Source organism: Clupea harengus, chromosome 7 (assembly GCF_900700415.2).
Source record: "Clupea harengus chromosome 7, Ch_v2.0.2, whole genome shotgun sequence".
NCBI lineage: Eukaryota > Metazoa > Chordata > Actinopteri > Clupeiformes > Clupeidae > Clupea > Clupea harengus.
This window is the reverse complement of record NC_045158.1, coordinates 7,645,658-7,671,897: the sequence shown is the minus strand read 5'-3', so window position 1 is coordinate 7,671,897 and position 26,240 is coordinate 7,645,658. Positions and strand designations below refer to the sequence as shown.

At 43.8% G+C, this 26,240-nt stretch overlaps 4 protein-coding genes across 6 annotated transcripts in view; 3 read left to right on the top strand and 1 right to left on the bottom strand.

Annotated features, from left to right (window-relative positions):
* Positions 1-568, top strand: part of si:dkey-220o5.5 (actin filament-associated protein 1-like 2) — a 31,801-nt gene extending 31,233 nt beyond the window's left edge. The window contains exon 16 of the mRNA XM_031570347.1: positions 1-568. This exon is cut by the window's left edge and continues 470 nt beyond it. The gene's annotated coding sequence lies outside the window, so the exon portion shown is untranslated.
* Positions 569-1,534: 966 nt separating this feature from the next.
* fhip2b (FHF complex subunit HOOK interacting protein 2B) lies at positions 1,535-10,310 on the top strand. The gene is made up of 17 exons (XM_012816006.3): positions 1,535-1,789; positions 2,550-2,628; positions 2,885-3,054; positions 3,453-3,557; positions 4,075-4,194; positions 4,922-5,089; positions 5,221-5,429; positions 5,671-5,788; positions 5,926-6,002; positions 6,348-6,549; positions 6,718-6,893; positions 7,045-7,173; positions 7,944-8,034; positions 8,364-8,501; positions 8,717-8,857; positions 9,108-9,208; positions 9,368-10,310. The coding sequence occupies exons 1-17, from the start codon at positions 1,739-1,741 to the stop codon at positions 9,468-9,470; spliced, it is 2,178 nt and encodes a 725-aa protein (XP_012671460.1). The 5' UTR covers positions 1,535-1,738; the 3' UTR covers positions 9,471-10,310.
* A 900-nt stretch (positions 10,311-11,210) lies between these two features.
* nudt18 (nudix (nucleoside diphosphate linked moiety X)-type motif 18) lies at positions 11,211-15,157 on the bottom strand. Of its 2 annotated transcripts, none has more exons than XM_012815892.3 (4): positions 14,629-15,157; positions 13,800-14,003; positions 13,135-13,348; positions 11,211-12,852 (listed from the first exon to the last, which is right to left on the bottom strand). In XM_012815892.3, exons 2-4 carry the CDS (start codon positions 13,968-13,970, stop codon positions 12,128-12,130), a joined length of 1,110 nt encoding a protein of 369 aa, XP_012671346.1. In that variant the 5' UTR covers positions 13,971-14,003; positions 14,629-15,157; the 3' UTR covers positions 11,211-12,127. The 2 variants fall into 2 exon arrangements, with proteins under 2 accessions (XP_012671346.1, XP_031426206.1); XM_031570346.1 differs by lacking the exon at positions 14,629-15,157 and adding an exon at positions 14,365-14,612.
* A 55-nt stretch (positions 15,158-15,212) lies between these two features.
* The window catches only part of LOC105890034 (disintegrin and metalloproteinase domain-containing protein 9), a 39,447-nt gene continuing 28,419 nt past the window's right edge, over positions 15,213-26,240 (top strand). For both annotated transcript variants that reach the window (XM_031570342.2, XM_031570341.2), the window contains exons 1-3: positions 15,213-15,622; positions 20,767-20,870; positions 25,857-25,915. In XM_031570342.2, coding sequence (XP_031426202.1) covers positions 15,541-15,622; positions 20,767-20,870; positions 25,857-25,915 — 245 coding nt within the window. In that variant the 5' untranslated portion in view covers positions 15,213-15,540. The remainder of the gene's footprint in view (positions 15,623-20,766; positions 20,871-25,856; positions 25,916-26,240) is intronic.

Genomic DNA, 26,240 nt, shown 5'->3' with positions numbered 1-26,240 from the left:
ACTGGTGTTACACGTCTTAATTTTTTAAAGTACAGTATATCAATGCATTTTGACTTTGCACTGCTATGACCTAGAGTGGAAATACATATTTATGATTATGACGGAAAAAAAAACATGAGAAATCAGGAAGTAGAATATGAGTGTAAAAATTAAGTGGAAATGATTGCGGAGCAGTTACCTCTTTATTTCATTTTTTTTTATCTAAACTCTGTGGTGTAATTTATCTGACTTACAGCAACACAGTGCACATATTTTTATATAATGACCTTTCTATTGAAATGTCTTTTTTAAATGAACTATATTATTATTACTTCACTGAAATGATCACCACTGAAATGAACTCAGAACTGCTCAAGTGTTTCTACCATGGGAACATTAGCTGCCACACAAGGAGATGATGTATGTAGAGTATGTATGTTCTGGTTGGGCTAATCTGTAATATTATTTGTTGTATAAACTGATGACTTTGTGTTTTCGTTTTTGTTTTGTTTTTTCAAAAGAAGGTGCATACACTAACTTGGCATATTTGTATTGTTAAATAAAATAAACCAATGCTGGATGAAGCAAACCTGTCTGCCTTTTCCCCATTCATTTAGTACTTATTTGTAGTTATTGATTCTCTGTCACCACTCTCGTGTAAGATCCACAGAAATGAAGAAACAGCTGTTTTAGAAATGTAATTGACTCAGAAACTAAGGAGAGTACTCACAGACCTATTTCTCATAAAAACAATTTAATGCAGACAAAAATCTACTACAAGCTCAGAAAAATGGATTGTAGTCTTTTGTCATTCTTTAGTTTGTTCAGAATTAGTTCAAAATGTATGAAGTCAGTTTATTAAGCATAGTTTATTATTAATTAAATCAGGTAGGGCCATAACATAACCATCTCTTAACAAAGTTGTGGTAATTTGTGAATCTCCAGGCTGTGTTCATAACCTTCATAACATCTGAATATAAGTTTTGCCTAATTCATAGCTAAAGATGCTTATAACACCACAATAGAGTAACAGCTCGATCATATGTCCTTTAATTCCGGTTGACAGGAAAATCAATTATTATAATATTTATTTCCTTGTCAATCCAGGCATTCCATTACATCTGGCCACTATGAGTACAGAGCCATTCAGTTCCATTGGATCATTGTAGCAGTTGGCCTGACATAAACACAAGATTGTTTTGTTGTTCCCATTATAGGGAGACTATTATATAATATGGATTTATTTAGCAGCATTTGATACATTATAAACACAAACCTTTGCTTTAGTTACAATCTGCCTAATCCCGTTTAGTTCTATTTTATGCCAAACCCTCTTCTCTGGTGAAGTGGGACCCCCTGTCCCCAACAACTGAACAATCGTCGGACACAACACAAAACTTAACTAACTAAAACTTGTGAAAAAGATGCTTCATAACACACCAAAAAGCTTTTTTATTTGGAATGTATCTTCTGTATTTTGGAAAACAGAAGGCAAACTATGTAGGCCTAGTAGACAGATTCATTTGTTTATCTTGGTGAGGCACTCCCCCTACAGTAGGTCTGGCCAGCTGCGACAACTTTTCGGTTTCCTCGGAGAGACGTCAAGAGAAAAACACAGTGGACAGTTGCAGTATGGAGAAAGGTTGCTAACGTTAGCTAGCAAGTAGGCAATGTTTACAAACTACGAAGCAGGACATTGGCTGGACAAATGCCTCTATTCGTTGAAACCATAGGAACCTAACTTATAAGTGCAGCAGTCATGGACATGCTCAGTAAACTGACGAATTTGTTTCAACAGGCGTTGGAAACAGTAAGTTAATGCCGAGTTTCAAGAGTTGACATCTCTGCTAGCTGGCTGGCTGGTAGCAAGCTGCTAACTGTGCTCTCTGTATCACTCGTCGGCCTCACCCGAGTTGGCTGTATTTTGTAATGCGTAGTCCCCATACCTATTTACCTAATAACCTTACAATATGTGTCCTTTCAATTCACATATAGTGTCTCTACTGTCATGTCCTGCCGGGTGAAAATGTGTGTTCTGTGTACCACTGTGCGACGTGTCGTCGGTAGCCTACTTGAGTTCCCTGTCCTCCTTTCAGCTGACTAGCTCTGCAAACTTGTTTGTTTCCCTAAATGCCAACTGTTCAGATACTTCAACGTTGTATGGGGAACTCGCTATATTAAGTAATAACATGTATTTGGCAACAAGACATTGTACAGACAGTTCGTTTAGACAAGTTATATTCAAAACGTCGAGTACATTGCTAGTCAAGTAACATTATAAACATGTATCGCTTTGAAGCTTGCTGAGCTCACGTGTCTCCTCGGGCAAGGAACAGCATTCCTGCAGGTCTGGGCAGCATTCTAGCGTTAGGAACGCAATCAGATAGTCCCAAACTAGCTATTACCAAAGTACTGTCCAAAGTCCCTTTTCTGGTTATTCTTTCTGGCTTGCTTGTTCATATGACCGACTTTACTTCAAATATTACATTCTATTATATTATTATATTGTGAATGTCAGACACAGTGAGTAAAGCATTACTCGGTTGTTCATTCTGATTGCTTTTGTGCAGAGGGAGCCTTTAGTGAATTTACTGGACTCCTTTGTTGACCACTGGAAGGGGATTACAAATTACTACATCGAAACTACAGGTAAACCATCTGTGCAGTCAAATAGGCTACCCATCACTTTCTTTGTTAACCTAATTCACTTGGAAGGCTATGTACACATGCAGTTAACTAATAAAGCCGGCGATTCATATGAATGAGTACACAGACATGCATGCACACACATGCAAACACAAGCACATGATCACAAACACTCATTATGTACACTCTTCTGGAAAAGTCCACCTGAGCACCCCTTATTGTGTAAAGTTTATGCCACTCTCCCATATGTGTCATCCAGATGAATACCGTCCAGTCAAGCAAACAGACATCCCTTGGAGGTTGAAGCAGATGCTGGATATCTTGGTCTATGAGGAGCAGCAGCAGCAAGTTGAGGACACTGGCCCGTGTTTGGAGTATCTGCTGCAGCACAAGCTACTGGAGACGCTCTGTACCTTGGGCAAAGCACAGGTAACACTTGGATCTTCTGTATACATGCAGCAACTGAGGTTGTCTGTGACATGGTTTCCTTTAATAAACCCCATTGTACTTTATTGGATATTGTGCCAGATCAAGAGAGGATATTTATAGACCTGTGAGGACTTTGTGGACATTTATAACTCTTGTGGAGTTTAATTTACGTAATGTGTTTAAACAGACAGGAACACTCTGGCAGGATGAGTTTGCTTAATCCTGTGCAATATGATTGAAATGAATAAGGGGGTGAGGGGGGGGGGGGGGGGGGGGGGGGGGGTAGTCTGCGCTGTCCCCTTGTTTTAGGAAGGAAAGGCCTAGTTTATCCTTTCTAGTTTGCTGGCTGAGCTCCTGACATTGACCTCCAACTGGTCTCACTCTATCCTGCTGTTCAGTACCCTCCGGGCATGAGTCGGCAGGTGCTGCTCTTCTTCTCCAAATTCCTCACCCTGATCCAGAAGCCTCTGCTCCACATCATTAACGTCTACCGGCCAGTTCAGGTAAGCTCTAAACATCTATGACACCTTTTAGAGTGTACTGTATAGAGTGTACGTCTGCGGGTCTGTGAATATGACACAGCGTCTATGCAAGAAACTGGTCCATCAGTGTAGTGTCAGTGTCAGATGCTTATGTAAGAGAACTAGTCCTTGTCCCTCCTTTCTCCCCTCTTTCTCAAGCCACAGGCTGATCCTAGGAGGTTGTTTTGTATTGCTAATGTTGGCATGTCCTGGTTCTTGTTTTTTTATTCTGCAGACCCTGGTGCGATATGAATAAATTGAATTAAGATGAATTGAATGGAGTAAAATGGCACAGGTTGACCAACATTACAGAGGTTTTCTGTTGGTGTGCTGTTGTTTGTGTCAACGAGCTTGTGACAAATAGAAGCACTCGCACCTCCGTAATACTTTAATTTCCCTTCTGCATGATGCAGTGCAATGTCTTGTGTAACTCTTGTCTATATGTCTCTCTCCTCTGTCGCTCCAACATCACCCTCTTCCTCTTCCCCTCCTGATGCAGAAGCTGATCCGTCTCTGTGGACTACCAAATGCACAGACAGAGAAGGAGGAGGCCCTTTTCTTGTTTACGGTTTGCTCCAGAGTGAACAAAGACCCATATGTGCTCAACTACATCTTAGAGGTAAGGTACCATACTTAATAACATTCACCAGGAAACAAGACTCTACAGTTCTCTGTAGTTGACCTTTTTTCTGATTGCAAAATGTCTACTGTATTGTATTTGTATTTGTATTATATTGTATTTGTACTATACTGTATTTTCTTAACCTAGTGCCTGGCCTTGAGCTAACAAATTTTCTAGTCCTCTGGGCGTGGCAAATATAGCAAGGGCTATAGAAGGTATAGTCAAGTCCCTGAAGAGACGAATTAGGAGAGCTATCTCCAGTCCCCTGTAGGCCTCTGGGCACGGAAACATAGCTAGGGAAAATATTTAACAGGGTAAGGCGGAATCTATGAAGCAGCACTATGCTACCGACTGAGCTAAAGACCAGGCAGAAGGGTTTTATTACTTGTATTACTTTTATCATGATTTTAGTAATCCAAGAAGCCTATTGGAACATCAGGTTCTGATACGATGTTGATCATTATTTTACTCCATGTATTGCTCTTGCTGCTTGTTTTTATTGATTTTATGTAAAGCACTTTGAACTGCAACTCTTGTATGAAATGTGCTATATAAATAAAGTCTTACTTACTTACATAATGACTACACATGAAGGCTGAGTGCAGATTATGGAAGTGTTGAATGCTCACTGCTGGGTTTTATATTGAACAGTGTGTACTCTGTGCATCCAAATATTTCTATCTGTGTCTTTCTGTTTCTTTCATTGTAAATTCCGACCCTGTAGGTAAATACAGCCCCCACGTCCAAGTCCAGCTCCAGCTCTTCCTCTGATGAGCCTGCTGCTGCTGCAGGGGTGGGATTCAATGAGGGATCCCCTATGACCCCTGACCTCTCTGGCCCTCAAGCCACCTCTGGGCTAATCCAAGTCCTCCTGCACCTCAGTCAAAGCCAGGTGGGTGTATGTGTGCGTGTGCGTGTGTGTGTCAGAGATAGTGAGTGAGAGTTTTTCCATCTAATCCATATAATCCAACGATAACCCCCGGAATACTCCTCTCTCTCTCTCTCTCTCCCCCTCTCTCTCAGTCTCCCTCTCCGCAGAGCCGTGTCAGGCAGAGGGCTCTGGAGAGTGTGCGGCTGCTGGCTGCCCTGCCTGGGGAGGACAGTGGGGCTCTGCTGGCTGCTGGCTCCCCCCTGTGTGAGCTGCTGGCTCAGAGGCTCTGTGAGCTCTACTCCCTTATCCCCTCCACACTGGACCCCGCGGACGTGCAGGGCTCTCCTCTCACACAGTGGAGGTGTGTTTGTGTGAATGTACCTAAGTGCGTGTGTTTGCTCCTGAACCTGATATCTGCCACATAGAATTCAGCACAGAGAATGCTGATAGAGTTTTTGGAAGTATTCGTTGTGCAGCATCAAATGGTAAATTGTGCATTGTACTGTGTGTTGATGTGCCTGAGTATTTGTGCTGTAAAGTGTTAAGTGCCGACACGCATAGATCCACATGTAGCACTTGGCTGAGTTTTGGCTCACACTCAGGGAGCAGTTCACCCAGACTAGTGAGGAAGAGAGGCCGTCTTTCCCTGGCAGTGACCACCTGACTGTCTTCCTCTGCTGGCTGGACTACTGCCAGGAGCTTCTCACCCATGCACCAAAGGTAGGTGCGCTCACACGTTCATGGCCATTGATGTATTGTCTTTTGATGTTGAAAGTATGGTATGTTTGGTATGTTTTAAGCATAGGTGTATTATAATGAAATAAAGGCATTGTGTTTACGCATTATCTTTGCTCCAGACTCTATCCGTGAAGTTGGCCAAAGAGATTCACCGTCAGTGGCTTTCAGGACTCCTGCAGCCTCAGCTACTACAGATGTGAGTCACACGGAGCTTATACACTCTCACGCTGTGCCAATGAGAGAGGAAGGGGGGGATTTACCTTGTAATGTGTGCACCAGCTTTAACATCAACACATGGTACTCATTTATAAATATGAGGTGGGATGCAATTTTGATATTTCTGACATGACTTCTAATAGCTTTGGAAATATTGTTGGCCAACTCCAGCTGATATCCTAGTAAAGCTTTACATTGAAATTACCTGTGCTGTCAGAAAAAGGAAGAAGTTCAGGACGCTCGCTAAGGACATAATACAAACTACAAAATACAAAAAGCAACAAATCTTCTTTATGTGTGTATGTGTCTGTCTGTCTGTTTGCAGGTCCGAGGCAGGGATCCTGCTGCACACAGCCCTGCTCTCCTGTTCTGTGCGGCACACACACTCTGCTCCACTGCTAGCGGAGCTGGTACCATTCTTGCTGGGCAGTGCCACACACCCAGAGCGGCCCGCAGAAACAAACACGGACACACACGCCACCCTGCGCTACAAGCTCATCCAGCACTGTGACCACATATCAGATGAGGTAACTAAACATAAATGCAGAACCACGAGTGAATAAAAGCATTCACTTTTCCCCTATATCCTTCCTCTTCTCTACCTCTCTCAATCTTTTCCTCACTTCTCTCCATCCTCTCGCCTGACTGGCCTTACTCCTCCCTCTCCTCTCTAACCTTTCCACCTGTTCCTCCAGATCAGTATAGCAACGCTGCGTTTGTTTGAGGAGCTCCTGCAGAAACCCGACCGGAGCATTCTGGGGAATTTGATGCTGCGGAACCTTGCCCAGCATGGCTACGCCACACCCACTGCAGCCGGCTGCACTGGAGATGAGCGACACGTAGCCGGTGTGGACGCACTGGATGAGTCTGAGTAAGTCATGAGGGAGTCTTGTCCTGTCTGTCTGTTCTCTCTGTGCTTTGTCTACCTACCCCGTCGCACTGTTTTTTCACTCATTAATCATTCTCTCTCTCGCTCTCTCTCTCTCTCTCTCTCTCTCTCTCTCTCTCTCTCTCTCTCTCAGTGAGCTTGAGGAGGATCCCTTCTTCTCAGACAGTGAGTTTGGCGCCGATGAGCCTCTGCTCAGTCTGCCCAAGCGGCAGGAGGAGCCCCATCCCTCCACACACACACAGGTGTCCGAGACCGTCAACAGGTAAGGCAGCGCACTCTCCCTCTTATACTATCAGTGAGATCCTGGCCCAGTGAGGCCATCCTTAAAATGATGTTGGTTTGCCGTAAGTCGGCCGACTCAGTCAAAACACAGTGTTTGATCTGCAGACCGGCCGACTATAACTTTCTGTTGCTACTGAACAGGACCGGAGCTTCAGCGACGGCACGACAGCCGTGTCTTGGCTAAAAGAAGAATACAGTCTTAACTACATGCTTGCTTCCTGCCCAATGTTTTCTAGATTTGGATGTTACGGCAAACCAACATATTTCCAAGGATGGCCTCAGACATTATATTACTTTTCACCTTGATCACCAGTCATTCCCATTATATCTTTAATTGCATGAAGTATTATACTAAAGGAATGTCTTTGTACACTAATATCAACTTGGCTGTGATATGATTATAGTTACAAGACCTCAGCTTCAACAGCTTGACCTGCTGCTGCTGTAATTCAGCATTTCTGTGAAGGTGATTTATCAGGAAGGATTATGAAGTGGTTCATGGGCTCATGATTCATATGAAATATGAATACTGAATACCAGCACTCTTGAAACTCACCACATTACTTGATTGTAAATCACTGTATGGTTATGTTGTTTACTCCAGTCAGTCAGCTGGAAGAACTAGTCAAACATCAATCTATGGTCAACCCCTTAGGATAGATGTGCATGTATCTGAATGTGCCTGGTTTGTAAATAAAGTACTTCTGCTGCGGGTGGTGTCAGATCTAATCAGGCTATTTGTGCTCTTAGTTTCCTGTGTTTGGTTCCCCAAGAGGCCAAGTCCTCTCATCAAGTACAGGGAGCCGGATATGACACATACGTCCATGATGCACACAAGATGGTGAGTGGAGACATCTTGAGGAATCAGAATGGAGTAATAGGCCTGTGTTTGCTGTCATTATTGCCCTCTCCTAATTACCTGAGGCAAGGATACATTGCTAGAATCTGACTCATCCAAACAACCCCAGTTTCAGTCCACTTAAAAAAGAATTGTAGAGTCTTCCTTTGTCATTTGAGATGAATATGCATGAATAAATATTGTTGTGTAAGCATAAAGAGCTGACCTATATAATAATAATAATAATAATAATACACTTTATTTGTATAGCACCTTTCATGCAAAACAATGCAGCTCAAAGTGCTTAAATATTGACCATTCCCCTTGTCCAGTTCAAAGACTACACAGCATTGTCTCTGGACTTTGGCTGGCCAGCCACTGCCACAGACGGCCCCTCGCCCGGTTCAGAGTTCTACGAGGGACACTTCCTCCAAGTGCTGTTTGACAGAATCGCCAGAATACTTGAACAGGTAGCTGGCTGCATGGTGCTGTCGCTTTACACTGGATTCTACTTAGAACAGGGTTATGATTCCTGTGAGGGTTTATCGTGCTTTACGTCTATGTTGTATATTTACTCATATCTGAAAATAAGTCATCTGCCATACCTTTTAATGCTTACCATGTTTGATGTTTTCTCATTCTCTCTCTCTCTCATCCGCTCTTTATTTCTCTGTCCCTCTCTCAGCCCTATGAGCTGAATCTGCAGGTGACCTCAGTGTTGTCCAAGTTAGCCGCGTTTCCCCATCCTCACCTTCATGAGTACCTGCTGGATCCCTACATCAGCCTGACCCCAGGAGCACGCTCCCTCTTCTCCACTCTGGTCAGGGTATGTATGAAGTCCTGTTCTAGATTCTAAATGATCACGGAGGACTGTGGAATCCTGTATTTTCTGTTGTTGATTCCTGTATTGCCCCCGTTTTGTAGTGTCATTGGTCAGGGTGGATGTGTAGTCCTCATTCTGTTGTGTCTTTGGTGTCAGTCTTTTTGATCTTATAACCAGTTTATTGTAGGAACTGTTTTGCTTTCAAGCCTCTGTGTACACCTTCATATGAATGCCCTTCTTCTATTTTCTGTAGGTAATTGGGGAGCTGATGCAGAGGATCCAGCACATCCCTGAATTCACAGAAAAACTGGTCCACGTGAGGAGACAGCTGATGGGCCTTGAGGACGAGAGCATGTAAGAAACCTCTCACCCAGATAGATTCATATCCATCCACTCATGGGCCTCAGTTGTACTCACAGGGCCTGAGTTAATCAGACATAATCAGTGCATTGATCTGGCTGATATTAGCCGTCTAATTTTTTCCAAACGGGCCTAATTGGATTTCCTCTGCAGGATGGACCACGTGGTGCTGCTGAGGGGCGTGATTGTTCTGGAGGAGTTCTGTAAGGAGCTGGCAGCCATCGCTTTTGTCAAACTTCCCATGGAAGAGCAGTGATGGTACTGTGGGATGTGCTAGCCAGAGGGACTCCATGGGATTTCACAAACCCACAGGATCTCGCAGGATCCAGAGAAGACATGTAGATTTCTGTGCCTTGAAGACTGGACGGCTGTTTTTGTGCTTTGATGAAAGAGAAGTCAAAGAATTAACTTTGCCAGACCTGCTATGACCTGTCTACTTTCAAGGACAGTGGCACATGTTTTGGGTAACCTGACCTTTCACATCACATTGCACAGCTTTTAAGACTGCACAGATCAATAGTACTGCTTTCACCTTCCAAAAGGCAGACATACAGTGAGTGTTTAGCTTCCATGACCTGCTTTCACAGGTGACTGAACACATCCCGCCCAGAATTTGAAGCAAGAGGATTGTCCTTTCCCTTGTGCTCTGCTTTTGTAGATAACATACCAGTACCTACACAAACATCCCTCAGGGTTGCTCTCGAGTGACTAAGCCATCGAACACTACATTTTTGACACTCACTTGTCAGTTATGTATGCATATTATTTCAATATGTGTTTAAGTATCTGTGTAAATGCCTATTTATCTTAAACTATCAATTATTTTATCTGTTTTAATAATTTATACCTTAGGTCTTCTAATCAAATGCGTGTCTTGCACCTATGAGTTAAAAGTGCACTCATCTTTAGCTGCACACATGACGACCCGATTGTCTAATAATGTATTGTAAAGTGGAGCTTTGGACATTGTGTGTCTTCTTTTTCTAAGGACATGCCACTCTCTGTGGTTTGTTATGTACGAGATGGTGACTGTTTAGCCTTCGCTCTTTCTACTGTGTCGAGACATTAAACTCCTGGAGAAGGAGATTTGATGAGATTGTTGACTCCTCTCTTTGACATTGTAACCACCCGATGAAACAGCACACTGGTGATATTTTTTGGAGTGTAACTACGCAATTTCGAAGTTAAAACATTTACTGTTCCTGATCCATTTCAGTAAGTTTACAAGGAAAAAAGATTTCCTATGATCATTGTAAATCTGTCTTCAATGGAAAGTGTTCCAAAGAATACAACAGATACCCAAATCTCAAACATGAGCAGAATATCTAGGAAATTTATATTCTTGACCTAGTTACTGTTTCCAAGCTTAAGAGAACACTTAAGCCTGCACTGATTTGTGGTACTGGAGATCTCAGTTCAGACTGACAGCGTTGAGTTAAGAGATGTCTTGATCGCCATCCAGCCAAGTGAGCTAATGTTGAGTCACAAATCAAGAACTGTAGAGCAAGTGTGAGGAGAGCTTAGAGATATACCTGGCATTTCCTCCCAAACATGACACTGCTAAAATATAACACGTTTCTTTTTGTTTATTTCTTTCACTCTAGAGTTCATTGGCTAATCAGTAAACCTTGATGACAGGCCATATTTTCACCAGCAGAGGGCACCAGTCACCAGATTTTGCATCACTTCACTAGGCTGGTGATCATCTGTTCTTTGCAAGAATGATCACTGCACTGGTGCAAAGACCAGAACAGTACAGTAAAGCACACTGCCTGCCTGCTTGAGCTGTGCTAGGGATTATGTAACACGGGACTGGCTTGAACTTGTCAATGAGATGAAAAACAGAAAATCATAAAGGATGCTGAAATTCAATGACAAACCCATTGTTTCATCCAGTTACACACTCCTCTGACTTCTCTTTACTGCTCAGAAGCAGACAGATTATACAGCTTTCTGTTCAGGTACAATTTTAAAGTGAAAAGACAAGGCAAAGCCGTTTAATAATTTGTGATTTATTATAAATCAGTCTAGTACAATAAAGTAAACCGTAGCTAGATTTGTGTTTACTCAGAAATTATTATCTGCTGCAAAAATACTCCTTTTTACCTTATCACCTTTCTCTTCTATCAGAAGAGAAGTAACCTTACTCTCATGGTACTCACTGTAGCAAACGCATTAATAGACTAAGTAATACATATAGGCTCTGATAAGCTCTGATACAGAAGTGCTGGAAACATCTTACGCAGTAAACAATATGATTCTTGCTCATACATGTATTTGGTCACGAGTGATACACTGCTGTACTTAGGGTGCATTCTTCGGTAATGATTAAAAGTTAAAGATGTATAAATATTGCTTTACCATGCACTAACTATACAGATCCTCATCCTTAGAATTCAAGTCAGGTATTTCAAGTATTTTCAAATGGTGTCCCTCAAACATACTTGCATCTGTGTTCACACCTGCATGTTAGTCACGACGCCCTTGCAACAATTTCAACATAACCTAGCAACATAGCAATCTGCTAAAAATTATATAACAGTTTCTTTTCCCATCCGAACATTCCCAGCCCTCACAGTCCTTTGAAACACACCCATGCTACACGGATTAAAATGCCTGCAGCGTCTGCCCTTGCTCAGCAAGAAGGGAGACCCTGTACATCATGCCCTTCATTCTGTCCCGCAGCATCGTCACGTCATCCCATCACGGTGCATAAAGGAAGACTTTCTGATATGGCTTTCTTGTGAGCCCATAGGTCAATTAAACGCACGCTCAATTGCATAGCTTTCTGTATGCACTTCCTCCATAGACTCCTGTGCACTCTGCCCTTAAAACAACGTCCTCAAAATAGCAGAGGACCAGGAGGTATATCCCAGAGGCAAATTCTTTCCGAGTCTGACTTCTGTTTCCCCCTCAGTACAAGCTAACCACAGGCAGCGTGGTGCCCTGCCGTATCCGGCGCAGGATGGTATCTCTCAGGCAAGAGTTGTCCACTTTGTGCCAGCGGTACTGCCCATGCTCCACGGGTGGAGGATCGGCCGGCTCGCCCCCCAACTCCATGGGCGGGCCCCCGCCGCGACGCTCCAGCGTCAGCGACACCAGCGTGTTAAAGCACAGGCCGTCTGTTTTGCCCGGCACGCGGCCGTTGTGCTGCACTCCCAGCAGGCCGTGCGTGTTGACGTCCAGCTCGTAGTAGCACGACGGCATGCACTCCTGCACCAGCCGCTGGGCCGCCCACATCGCCGTGTGGGTCTTGGTGGACAGCGCCACCGGGAGGTGAGCGTCCGTCATATCCACCTCGCTCTTTTTCTTGCCCCTCTCCTTCTCCTCAATGCTTGTGCTGCCGCTGCTGCTGCTGCCTCCGCTGCTCACTGCGTTTGATCCCTCTGGGCCGTTGCTCACCAGGAGCCATACGTAGATGCCCGCAGCGAAGGTGAGCACCACACGCTGGCACACCACGGGGCAGGGCAGGTCGAGAGGCAGCACGGCCGGAAACCAGGGCTTCTCCCGGTAGCGCAGCCCCGATTCAATCAGAGACAGGATGTCCTGGCCACGCAGAGGAAGAGGGGACTCCCTGTCCCACCAACACGCCTGCAGAGACTCAGCATCTGCTTGGGCCTTAGTCTTCAAAGTACCTCCTGCAGGGAGACAAGAGTAAGAGAGGGGACAGGGGCGAGAGGAGTGGAGAAGGTTAGAGATACAGACCAAATGGATGGATGGGAGAGAGATGAGAGATAAAAATGAAGATGGGAGTGAGAGGAAGAGAGGGAAATGACATACAAAGGAGGGAAACACAAAAAGGGAGATAGACAGAAATGGCATGAAAAAGGCAGAGAAGGTGAGGAGACCAGAGCAAAAGGGAAAAGGGGATTTCTGTAAAGGAGATTAACAAGAAATCTAAAAATTCCCGATACACAGACCTGTGACCTCGGCCAGGAAGGCGAAGCGGACCCACTGAGGACCCTGCTCCTGCACCAGGATGAGCGTGATTGGCTGGCACTCCAGGCCTGCCTCCTCTAGCACCTCCCGTTTCATCGCCTCCTCGATGCTCTCGCCCACCTCCATACGCCCAGCTGGCAAATACCAGCTGCCATAGCACCCCTGCTTAGCTTCCTGGACCATCAATACTTCCTTCTGCAACACACATACACACACACACACACACACACACAGTCAGCAGAGGCACATACATCTCAGACCATATATACAAATATATAACAAACACACTTTGCATATACACATCATAACGTGAAATACAAAAAGGCGCAATGATAACACTGACACAATGACAATTATCAATTTGCAACATATATGTAGATCGACATTAGGCTGAATAGCCTAGTCCATGGATAGTCCGCATAGCCTAGACCATGCACTACTGTGCAAAGCAGATTAAAAACTTTACTCTTGGCCCTTTCACCTCGTTATGGTCCGTGGCAGTGTGGCAGGTTATCCAACCACTGAGCTAATGCCATTACTGAGCCGCACATCGTTACTTAACAGGGAAATATAGACCTCGGCCTCTCTTTAAGGTCGGCACAGCAAGCGTATAAGCATCAAGGAAAGAATCGAATAGTCATCTTACCTTTGAATTGAAGATCACTGCGCTGACAATGTAGCAAACCGTTTTCTTCAAAGCCACAGGTTTTATTTGTTCGGGAGCTGAATCGATTTCCGTGACCTCCATCCCTTCGCCGTTAAGAATCTTCTCCACATTCTGTTCAAAGTTGAATGCGACGGACCCCATAATGACCATTACACTAGCTGCCACAATGTCTGCTGGCAAATACTGCAATGCAGAGGGTAGAGTGATGTAGGGGACGTTATGATACCCACCTGAGATAGCTGAATAACGCAGCAAACTATTAATTAATACTCAGTCTTAGGCAAATATATGAACTAACATTAGCTACATGGCATAATATATTAACGTTAGATCCCACCTCCAATGTAAGGAACGACTTTTGCATTCATACAAAAGTTAAACAAGCAGCCAACAAGTTAACACTGGCTAACATCAACTATAACCTACACGTTGAATATTAGTTAGGAAAGCCCTTTTATTAAATTATTGTGAAAGAATAATCTTATCTCAGCAGCATAGTTAGCAAGCTAATGTATAGCTTACAAGCAAACAGCAACAAACTTACCTGAACAGACCTGTAAATGATCACTCATTCCAGAGACGACACGACTTTAGATACTAACAAACTAACTGTTAGGTTAACCAGCATTACGTTAGGTAACATTAGCTAAGTGTTAACTTTGTTGTTAGTTGGAGAGCTAGCTAGCTCAGATAACTGATCAGTTTAATGGGCTAGCCAATACATTGAATGTAGGATTTTTGTTAATGTAATGCTATGATAGCAACGACTTAGTCATTATAATGTATCAACCGAGGTTTGTCTACTTACCCTTTCAAGAGGGGTAGCTGACTACCTTGCTGGCAGTCAGGCCAAAGATAGCGCTTTCTTTGGCATTACCCAGTTTGACAACACCATGGATAGCAACGCAACGTTCATTGACAGTAATCGTCTCGTTCATTGGTTGAGTTTGGTAAGGCAGCGTGACAAAAGTTACTCCACGAAACAAAAACGAAAACATTTTCTTCGTTTTTACATTTTACTTAAACGTCTTGATTCCAATGTCAGTAGGTTGCAAACTGAGTTATTAAACTGTAAAATGCAACTGAAGTAATGTGTAGCGTAATTAAGATGTAACCTATTTAGGTGAGGTGTATGTTGGAAGAGTCGTGTAGTCTACAAGCCCCCTATCACTGTAAGCAACAAAATTGTCAAAACTTTTGACCCTGACAACTATACAAGAAGCTGTTTTCCACATTAACAGTTTGATCAAGAATACACTTTTCTGGTACATTTTATCAGGTTCTTTAAGCTTATAAAGTTTCTGTCGCCGGAGAGCTAAAGAAAGGGTTAAACACTATACTAAGGACACGCGCGCGCACGCACACACACACACACACACACACACAAACACACTTTCTACTCACGCATGCTCTGTTCTTCCTTTAGTCGGGTTCAATGGTTATGCTGCTTTGTAGGGCTGCCGAAACATCGGACAGCTACATTTATTGTTAATCGCTATCATCATCGGAAACGCTCTATCTAAACTGATGATTTAGCAATCTAAATCTAACTTCCGAATGTGTAAAATATGTGAGATATGACTAGGTAACCAAACCTACTGGATTTTTTTTACAGTATGTGGAATAGGTACGTCGTCATTGCCTGGAAGGGAACGCCTGGCTAAGGATAACAGTAAAGTACAGTTTTCAGTTCCACCGCTTTTTTGGTAACTTTGCAAACATGTACAGGACATTGGCTCATCGCTTCTACCAGATCATCTGTGTTCTGGTGTTAATATACGAGCTCAGCGACTGCAGCGAAAGTAAGTGAATATTTGAACGTAACAACTGCCATTACAATAAAGCGTTTCACAATGTAGGATGTTAAACCATCAGTCCACATGCAGGCTCCTTGAAAATCGCCTTTCACAACAAAATATTGAGAATGACAATTCCACTAATTATCATTGTGCATTGTGATAGTATCCTGTTCCTGTTAGTGACACCCTTCACCTGTCTGAAGTGTATAAAGTTATATATATATTTAACATGTAATTGACAACTCCCTGTTGGAAATTAGAGATGTTTTATACTGTTCAGCTGGTTTGCTTTATCTTAACAGTTTCATTAAGCCTACATGTAAATTAGGCTAATTTAGCCATAAATCTGGTGTGGCAAAATCCCGGACATGCTTTAACAGCTTCTATGTACCTACGTGTGGTTATAGGTGTAGTGAAAGACGTGGGCTGCCATTTCACTACCATTTCACATTTTGAGACTGATGGGGCACAGCTTGTTTGGATAAGGCATTAAGCAGCTTTATAATTCCGTTAGATCTCCGTTGCTGAACCTTGCCCCATGTCCGACGGAGATAGGTCAGTCGTTAGCATGGTCCTGATGTAGACTATAACTTCTGCCAATATGGCCCTATCAATAATTGAAGAGTTTGCTTTCATTTTACAATTTACACACCATTGATCTCTAACGATTTTGTACCCAACACTGAAAATATTTAAGGTTTACCCTTTTGTAATGAGCTCTGAATAGGTTATTACACTGCTCTGCACATTGCTATGTGAAGGTTAGTAGCCTAATCATTTACAATTAAAAAGTCTGCATTATTTCAAAGGAACTGTGTTTCAGTAGTCAACATCCCCTAAGATAATAAAAGTTTTTCCATTTCCTCCGTTTAACTTTGAAAGATTATATTCCACCACACAGGCCCAGATGTTAGAAAGTTATGAATTACAGAAGATGTTCTCAGCTCTTATCTTATCTCTGATGCCTGTTCGATTGCTGATACAAGACCTATAACATAATACAAATAGTGTAACTGAATAATACAAATTAAAAATACATTTCCAGGTGGTTACTGAACCTTTCAGTCCATTGTTGTCTCATCAATATCCGAGCCGTAAACTTTCCCCTACAAACTGTTAAGAAGTATTCATGTGAGAATGAGGACATTTCCTCTTTTTATTTTCCTTTATAAAAAAAACACAAGTGAGCCGTTCATGGACCCTATTGTGGTGAGGTGAGACAGTTTGGCACATTCGAGTCAGGCCTAATTCTCACAACCATCCATTTCTAAATCTTTGGTCTGTTCAGTGAGATCTCATACACCAAGTGTCTACAGTGTCTTGGACGCATCTCCCTCCGAAATATATGCAGATGGTGAGCTTGGCCTGAGGCTTTGTTAATGATGAGTAAGCAGTCACTCTGCCAGGCACCCTGAGCCAAAAGAGGAAACTGTTGTCAAACAGCTATCACAGTAAAAGACTACAAACATCTCAGCATCTCAAACAACTTAGCAGTGAGAGGTAGAGGAAGAGAGATGGACAAATGGATGGATAGATGCATCACAGATGGAGGTGGAGAGAAGAACAGAGAGTTAGCAGCACTCATATTTTTTCACCATTTTAAAACATTTCAAATTTGTGCAATTATATTATTTGTATCCATACATTTGAAGATGTTTGTAAACCTACTAGGAAAATGCACACATGTATAGGTGAATATTTGTGTCCACAAAAAGAGGTATCTATCCGTACATAGCAATATCTACATAGCAATGTATTCTGTGGAACTGTGACTTCATATCCTGGTCCTTAAATCACGAATCTGCTCTATACATATGTCAAACTCTTTTTGCTGTTCTGGAAGCATGGTGACATAAATCTTTTTGGCACTCTTATTCTGTGGAAGATTAAAAAGGACAGATGAAACAGACTGAGGCTGATTTAATCTCACATTTGCCCCTCTTTTCAATCAATCATTGAGATCACAACCCTATAATCTTCAGAGTGAAAGATCTGGTATTGTATTTTGTCATCTAATAGGTCCATTGCTTTTGTTTGAAAGCCATAAGAAGCCCTGCCTTGTCATTTTGGGTGTTGTGTTTGTCAGAACAGATTTTATGAGAAAATGGTAGTCGGTCTTAACAGGCTTCACTGACTGAAGCTATGGTTTGAGTCTCAACTGATCACACTGTAGCCTGCTGTGACAGCATATCGCAACTACCACAGACCTCAATGAAGCACAGTGTCTTGTCCAACTTTATTGCTGCGTTCAGCTGATCATGTCTAGACTGACAGTGAGTGAAATGTTCTGCACAGACAAGATATGTGGAATAGCATCTGCCTTCTATTTCTAATCACTGTTCTGTATTTGGACTGACACACAGTTACTTATCATCTTTTTTGGTATCGAAATATAAACTTGTTATCATATTTGGGATTAGGCTGGGTTTCCATCCCTGTCTTTTTTTATCCCTGTCCATGTTTATCCCTGTTGTTAAAGCTAAATAGCAAAGCTGTGTTGGCCATGGCTGATGGAGCACTGTATGCCAATAAGAGTGTGACCTTTGCCCTAAGGGTTTCTTCTCCAGACTCCCCATCAAGATTATTCTCTCATTCTTTAATTGCTTGCTTACTTGATAGTAGCCTAAGCGTTAATCATTCAAGTCTGTGGCTTCACAGTGCTATGTTGATTCTAACATTATTTCATATGTATAAATGTAAAATTTGTGCGCAGCTAAAGAAATTCAGTAATTCAGTCGGTAAACAAACCTGTCCTGGACCAAGAAGGTCATTGTTTTCCCGCACAAATTCTCACTTTGACTGTGAGATTAGGCTACTGTGCGCTGACCATGTTTTCGGCATTGTGGGTTTTCTGGGTGTGTTAGTCTACTTAGTTTTGAGATCTTCCAGAATGATGCCGTCTGAAACATAATGCAACATTGTTGCTTTTGGACAAAATCCATCCTGGTGTCTTGAGTATACTTTATTCTCGTTGCTCATACAGTCAAAATCTTCCCCCTTGATGCAATAGAGGAAGTTGTACGGCAGAGACAACCAAACATTCAGTTTACATCCAAACTAACTAATGTAGTTAATGTAAAATTTGCGAGATTAGAGCCACACATCTTTTTCAGTGACCGAATTGTGTGTGACATAGCAAAACTCCCTGATCTCCAGAAATGTTACATCAAGAATTGTCTGTCCACCGAAAAACCCCTATTAAATGCTTTTTTTTTGGCTACCTTGCGCTGCCAACAGAAAGCTCTTAATTACACTTTTTGTGATAACCCTTGAGGATTTTAGCATATGGGTCAGTACTGTGCAACAGCTGAGATTTCCTCTGGTTGCTTGGCCTGACCCCCACCTGGAATGATGCTGTGAAACCCAACACCGCCACGTCTGTTTGGTTTGTCCTCAGTGAGCGCGCTAGAGAAAAGCAAGCTTGGCTTCGGGCCACTCGGAGCTCAGTGTGAGTGGGTCGACCTCAAGTGTGGAATTAAGCCTCAGTTTGGTCGACCAAAGTTGTAAACCGTCCCTGTTCTTCGTCTTAGCTTTTCCTCTGGCTTTATCGTGTCGTGATTCATCAGTCAGCTGATGTAAGGGTCTTATGTGGAAAAATATTTTTCAGTTAGGATCATCTTTTCACAGATAATATCTTCTTGACAATCTGAAGACAGAGCAGTTAGCCTGCTTGTGGGCTACTTTTGGACTGTTGCCTCTTCACAGATAGAACACAGAAAGCAGTTAGAAACTGCGCCCACTGGGTAAGACAACAGATCCAGCATAAATCATATGAAATCACATGTCGTTAAACAGGACTCGCAGCTACGTAACGATGAAAGAATGAGAGGGTGTATAAGAAATATGTGCTTTAATTGATTATGTAGATCATAGGTCATAGCTTTTACACATTTCACATGCCTACGATGCTAAGTCTAATGTGTAGATCAAAATATTTGAATGGTATTGAAAGAACAAAAAGCCCACGCATCATCTGGCTATAGGGAAAGAAAGCCTATAAAAACAGTGCATCCGGACCGATTATTATGAAAATATTCTTCATTCTGTGTAACTTCGTGATGGGTGACTTGTGTGGAAATGCTTTGGTTATTCTTCATGTCAGTGAATAAATGAACATCATTTCAGGTTACTCTTGCATTAAATACACAGTATAGACTGTGCTGCTGACAGGCCGTATTAGAGGGAATGAGAGTAAAAGTGTGTTTTGAGTGTTTATAGGATGTTTGAAGGGCACAGGCTAGGAGTGGTTCTAGAAATCAGTTGTGAGGGCAGTAGCGCGTGTGTGTGTTTGTGTTTGTGTGTGTGTTTGTGTGTGTTTGTTTGTGTGTGTGAGAGAGAGAGGGGGGGGGGGGGGTGCATCGCCAGCAGGGAGGGAATGTCAGCAGTGGGCAGCATCTGGCAGGCAGCCCAAGGCTGGCTTGTCAAGCTGCAGAATCTGACTCATGACATGGCCTGCCTGATGTGTGTGTGTGTGTGTGTGTGTGTGTGTGTGTGTGTGTGTGTGTGTGTGTGTGTTTGCCTGTGTTTGTTTTTATCTACCTCTGCGTATGCTTGCATCTGTTCGAGATCTGCTTGTTTGTGTGTGCTTGCCAGGCTACCACCCTCTGTGTTCTCTCTTATCTACTCTTTGCTGTCTTCAGGAAAAGCAGCACAGCACAGCCTGATTGTCTGATGGCCGCAGGACAAGAGACAAGAGAGGGAGGGAGTGAGTGTGGGAAGGAGGGAGAGAGGGGGAGAGAGTGGGAGTGGGAGTGGGAGGGATGGATGGATTGGACAGGAGAGAGGGTGAGGGGATGCTTCCTGCATGGGTCTAGTGATATGCCAACTTCAGCGTGGCGTCCTGCCTGCTGCCTGTAGATCACAGACAGCATGGCACAGTCAGACGAGAAGAAAGGCAGTCGATAGCACTTCATAAGATTGACTACGGTCACAAGAATGGTGGGGGGGGGGGGATGATGAATGTGTGGAAAATAAAAATGGATGGAAAGACGGATTCTTAACAAATGAACGCGTGGGTGAGGAACTGTAGAGTTGTGATGTGTTATGACTATAAGAAGATTCCTCACATGTCAGCAATGCCACTCTGTGTGAAGGAACATATTTTACAGCGGTGTTTGATGATCCTCTCTTGTGTCGTCCCTCTGTAGGCTCAGCCTCCCAGCAAACCTCCCGCTTCTCTACTTATGAGGTGACTGTGCCCAAACGCATAACAAGACAGAGGAGAGACCAGGACAGCCAAGCAACAAACAAGGTAAACATCTAAACATCTAAAAGGGACAAATGCTGCCAACATCTAAAAGGGACAAATGCTGCCTTTGAGCTGATGGAAAACTATTTCCGGCCTTCATGCCCTTCTACTGTTACAGCCATCCCAGTTTCCCATCACTTCCGCTGTTGATCACCCACACTTGTTGACCAAGCTTAGCTCAGACGTTCAATTTCCTCCTCGTCTCACAGGAACCTAATCAGGGTGAGGGCAGTGCTGAATGGAATGGCCCTTTCCCATTTGAAGTGTGAGTAAAAGAAAATACTCTGTGCCCCATGTTCCATCAGCTGTGAGAGTGGCCACACCTGTTCTCTGCCCTCTGTCGGCCCTTTGTTCGGTTTGACCGGCGGATCCGATCTAGTCTTTATCGAAAGATAGATATTTAGAGAGGTAGCTACCCCGAGCTCTGCTTGGTTGTTTACAGAGAGACCCGTGTTTTCACGTTGATCACATTGAGGGAGTTCCAGAATCTGTAGCAGGTCAACCTCAGGCCAGCTTCTGGTCATCGCTGATCTCAGCAGCTTTTTTCCTACAGTAGCTAAACTTCCTCTCTCTTGCTCCATCTCTTGTGCCATCTCTCAGTCTTTCTTTCTGCCTTTCTCTCTCTTTATGTCTTCCCCACCCTTTCCTTGTTGCTGATCCGTGTGTATGTGTGCCCACTGTTGTAGTGTGTCGTCGTCCCCCCCCCCCCCCGCTGTCCTCGTCTGCCCTTCCCACCGCTGGGCACCGTAAGGCTCTCCCCCTGGGGCCACTGACAGCCAGACGCTGCCAGGAAAGGGCACTGAGTTCTGATGCGTAAGCCCCACCAGCAGCAGCAGCATCCTCTCACATGATGAGAGGGCCAGAGAGTCAGAACAAGCCAAAGGCCACTGTAATGTCAGCATTCACAAAACACTGTGGTTGACCCCATCACAATTAAAACAGACAGTGGTTTTATGGTTGTGTGTGTGTGTGTGTGTGTGTGTGTGTGTGTGTGTGTGTGTGTGTGTGTGTGTGTGTGTGTGTGTGTGTGTGTGTGTGTGTGTGTGTGTGTGTGTGTGTGTGTGTGTGTGTGTGTGGCTTTGCATTTGTGCGTATGTCTGGGTCAGTGTGCACTTTAGAAGTTCTCAGAAGAGGGGTTTTCCAGGTCAAGGAAATAAAAGTCCTTCTTGTATTTGGAAACCATTGGGATTTACCCATTGCTTTTTTTTTTTTTTTTAAACCGGAATGCAATGGGATTTCTGGGTAAGATGAGCTGCTCGGTACATGGATGTGGAGAAACATGGCGCAACTTTCAGTTCGGAACCCGACCACCTTCTCATTCACAAACTCTTAATCCTCTCACTCCACAACAGTTCGCCATTGTTTTGTTTTTGCTCCGTTGCGCCGCGTCACTCAGCCCCAGTTCTGTGCCGCGAGCTACAGATTGTTCCTTACGTTCTGGAATGTAGCTGATCTCTGGAACGCACCCCTCCTCCCTCCCTCCTCTTCCTTTCCGTTCTTTCCTGTCAGAGCAACATGCGAGTGTGGACTTGCTCAGCGGAGGCGGCGCCGGCAGCAGCAGCACAGACGGTGGCCCTCTCATGAGGAGAACAAAGGCAAACACGAGGACAGTGGGCGGAATGAGAGGATGTGTACTTCAGAAGCTAGAAGAAGGATGATCCTTTCCCTTTCTCTCTCTCTCTCTCTCTCTCGCTCTCTCTCTAGCCTTCTGTACAGGCTTTCCCAGCCAGGCTCTCGGTGTAGTGTAGCAGCACAAGTTAATGATCATCTCACACTTGACGTCTATCTGAGGGGTGACTCAGGGGGTTGGCTGGCCTGTGTGTGTGATCTCCTGAGAAGCTCCCACACACTGGAGTGCTGTCAGAAGTGGCTAGCTTGTTTCCTGTACAGACTGGTGTGCCTTTCGAGAAGGAATCTGCAAGTTTGGTCTCTTTCTCTCTCTCTCTCTCTCTCTTTCCTCCTGTCATTCAGGCATTCCCAAGTCTCAGCCTTCACTACAGTGGGCACATTTAGGTAAACGCAAGACATGTTCCTGAGTGATAGAGATGTGCAGGAGGGGATGTCACTTGCAAATGTCCTGCTCTTTCCACACTATTTCTGACTGTATCGCCCCATTTCTCTTATAAAACATATTCAGTCACTCGTTCCATAATTCATGCTGCTCTCTTCCTCTCTTCCTCACAGACACACAAACACTACTACTTCTCTCTCTCTCTCCATCTTTCTCTCTCTCTCTCTAACTCTATCTCTCATTCTCTCTCGTTCTCCATCTTTTGTTGGCCTCGCTCTCTCCAGCGGTGATCCGAAAATAAAGCCCTCCAGAACCATCTGGTGGGGAGCGGATGTCCAGTCAGAGAGAGACGGGTGTGAGCCAGCGTAGCACTGGGCCCGGGGGTGGCCTTACCCCCCAGCAGCATGGCCCCTAACAAACAAGCTGGCTCTCACCCCTATGTCATTGGCATGGGCAGGCTCACGGAGGGCAGGCTGTTAGCGCTGTACATCACGTGTGCTGATATGTGAGGATGGCCTCTGAGGTCTTTACTTGTACCGTACAGTGTTGCTACAGTCATAGTGGGATAGTGCTTTTACCATATAAAGGGCAGTAAGGCAAGAAACTGCGTCTGTGCATGTTCGCCTGTGTGTCTTTGTGTGAGAGAGGAGGATGTGGAGAGGTAGACTGTGTGTGTGTGTGTGTGTGTGTGTGTGTGTGCGTGTGTGTGTGTGTGTGTGTGAAGAGGAGGATACGAAGAGGGAGACTGGCTTTGTCTGTGTGTGTGTGGGCTGGCGTGTTGGGTAGGTCGTGATCAGGAAATGAAGACAGACAGCAAAACAGAGGACGAACAGGTGCCACATGACTAGGTAGACTGCCAAGCCTGGGGTCTAGCTCCGGACCCCTTCCGATGTCCTTGAGCTAACTTCTCTGTCAAGCTGTGAAGAATACACTGACATATGCAAGCACGAACAAACACACCTGTGCCCTGATGAAGGACGTTATTTCTTGATGAACTATGGAACTTAACTTTTTGATGTTTATATGTACAAGATTTTTTTCTTAAAATTAAATAAATGAAACAAGTTTGAGGTTTTACAAATGACCAGATTGACAAACTGTGTGTCGGGATGTCAACTATTTGCACTTTTAAGAATGTTGACCAGTAACAAAACAGTACATGTACAGGTAAAACCTTTCAAAATTACATTACATTATATTATTATGGTCACTTTCTTGGTATCCCTGGGTTCCACTGTTCACCCCTGTAATATGTGACAGGATGATTGTGTAGAGTTAAAAGTGACAGGATGATTGTGTAGAGTTCAAAGTGACTGGATGATTGTGTAGAGTTTAAAGTGACTGGATGATTGTGTAGAGTTCAAAGTGACTGGATGATTGTGTAGAGCTAAAAGAGACAGGATAATTGTGTGGCGTTCAAAGTGACAGGATGATTGTGTGGCGTTCAAAGTGACAGGATGATTGTGTGGCTTTCAAAGTGACAGGATGATTGTGTGGCGTTCAAAGTGACAGGATGATTGTGTAGAGGTCAAAGTGACAGGATGATTGTGTAGAGGTCAAAGTGACTGGATGATTGTGTAGAGTTCAAAGTGACAGGATGATTGTGTAGAGGTCAAAGTGACTGGATGATTGTGTAGAGTTAAATGTGGCAGGATGATTGTGTAGAGTTCAAAGTGACTAGATGATTGTGTAGAGTTCAAAGTGACTGGATGATTGTAGAGTTAACTATGGCAGGATGATTGTGTAGAGTTCAAAGTGATGCACTGGAGCTGCCGTAGGCCTCACGTGTCCTGTCTGCACACTGACACTAATCACCTGAGCTACCTGAGGCTGTGGCAGTCTCTTCTCTCCATCATGATTAAGGTCATGTTAAGGTGTTTTAAAGCCGGTGTGTTTTCTGTCTGCAGAACTGATTGTGTGTTGTCTGTCTGTCTCTTAGTAAGTGCACACGTGTATGTGTGTGTTGCATCTGTAATCCATAAAATCCTCTTCTACCACTGTTTTGATGATTGTGCGCCCAAATCAAATACATTGAAATGTCTCTTTCACCAACTTTCCAGTTTTTTAAATGTCTGTTCATTGCATCTGTGTCTCTGACCTAATTTTGTTTTTCTCAGTGCTTAATTTCAAGCCTCTCAAAACTCTGAACAATCATCTGCACAATGTATTCCATCATCTATTCAATCATCTATGGAGAAAGTGAGAAAAGTGTGTGTGTGTTTCAGTCTGGGTTCCATTACATGGACCTCAGTCTCAGCTCCAAACTTGCCCATGTCTAAGCTAAAGTGTTGAAAGCTTACGGCCTCACAAGGCACCGTGGGTAAATTCCAAGCCTCTCTCTCTCTCCTCCTGCTCTGAAGGAAAACTGAAACTAAGATGTAATGCTCCGAGCCAGTGTTAGTCATCTGCTCCAGCTGGTGAAACAGCTTGGAGGAAAATCTGTGTACACAGGCCAGTGAAAGAAGAAAAAGCGGTGCTGGTATCCATAGAAACACATTGAGTCTGTCCAGAGTCATTATGACTGTTAAGCGCTCCACTCCCAGCTGGGTCGCTAGGTTACAGCTCTAATGGAGCGAGTGTGGCCATACTGGAAACATTATTACTCCATATGTGCTCTCAGAAAAACAAACAACTCCATATCTGTGTGTGTGTGTGTGTGTGTGTGTCATACTTCTCTCACAGAGCAACGGCAGCTATGTGATAAGTGTAAAAATCCCATTTCACTCTCTTCAGGTGCCCCCCACCCCAAACGAAACGGGAGTCTTGCTTTTCTTTAGAAACCCAGTGGCTGGTGAATACAGAGGCATTTTAAAAGCCAATTATCAGTCAAGCATTGTGTTCTGGAAATGCTTCTTAAAAGCCTCCTTAAATAAACACATGGTTGCTCTCTCCATCCACAATTCCAGGTAGGATCTTCAATGTTTTACTGTTCTTCCTAAGCTCACTTTATTTTTTCTTTGTCTTTTTTATTTTTAAAGGTGTCCTATGTCATCCAAGCCCAGGGAGAGAAGCACATCGTGGTCCTAGAGAAAAACGAGTAAGTATTTTTCTTTCTGACCATTAAGGGCAGTTATTGCTGGCAGATGAATGTACTACAATGACTAAACTCAACAATTTGGCCTGTAATGCCTGTTTACTTGTGAGCCTACACACAAAGACAAAACGTTTTATTTATGGTTTGTGTGTGTGCGTGTGTGTCATCAATAGCCTAAAGTACAATTCAGATTACCACCTGACTGCTAGTCAAACACACTGTCAAATAAGCCACTAGGGATCTCCCTTTGTTGTCTGTGTTTGTGTCACTTCTAAGGAAACAGAGCAGAGCCGATGTATAGAGGAGCCCAGAGCATACCTCAGAGCCA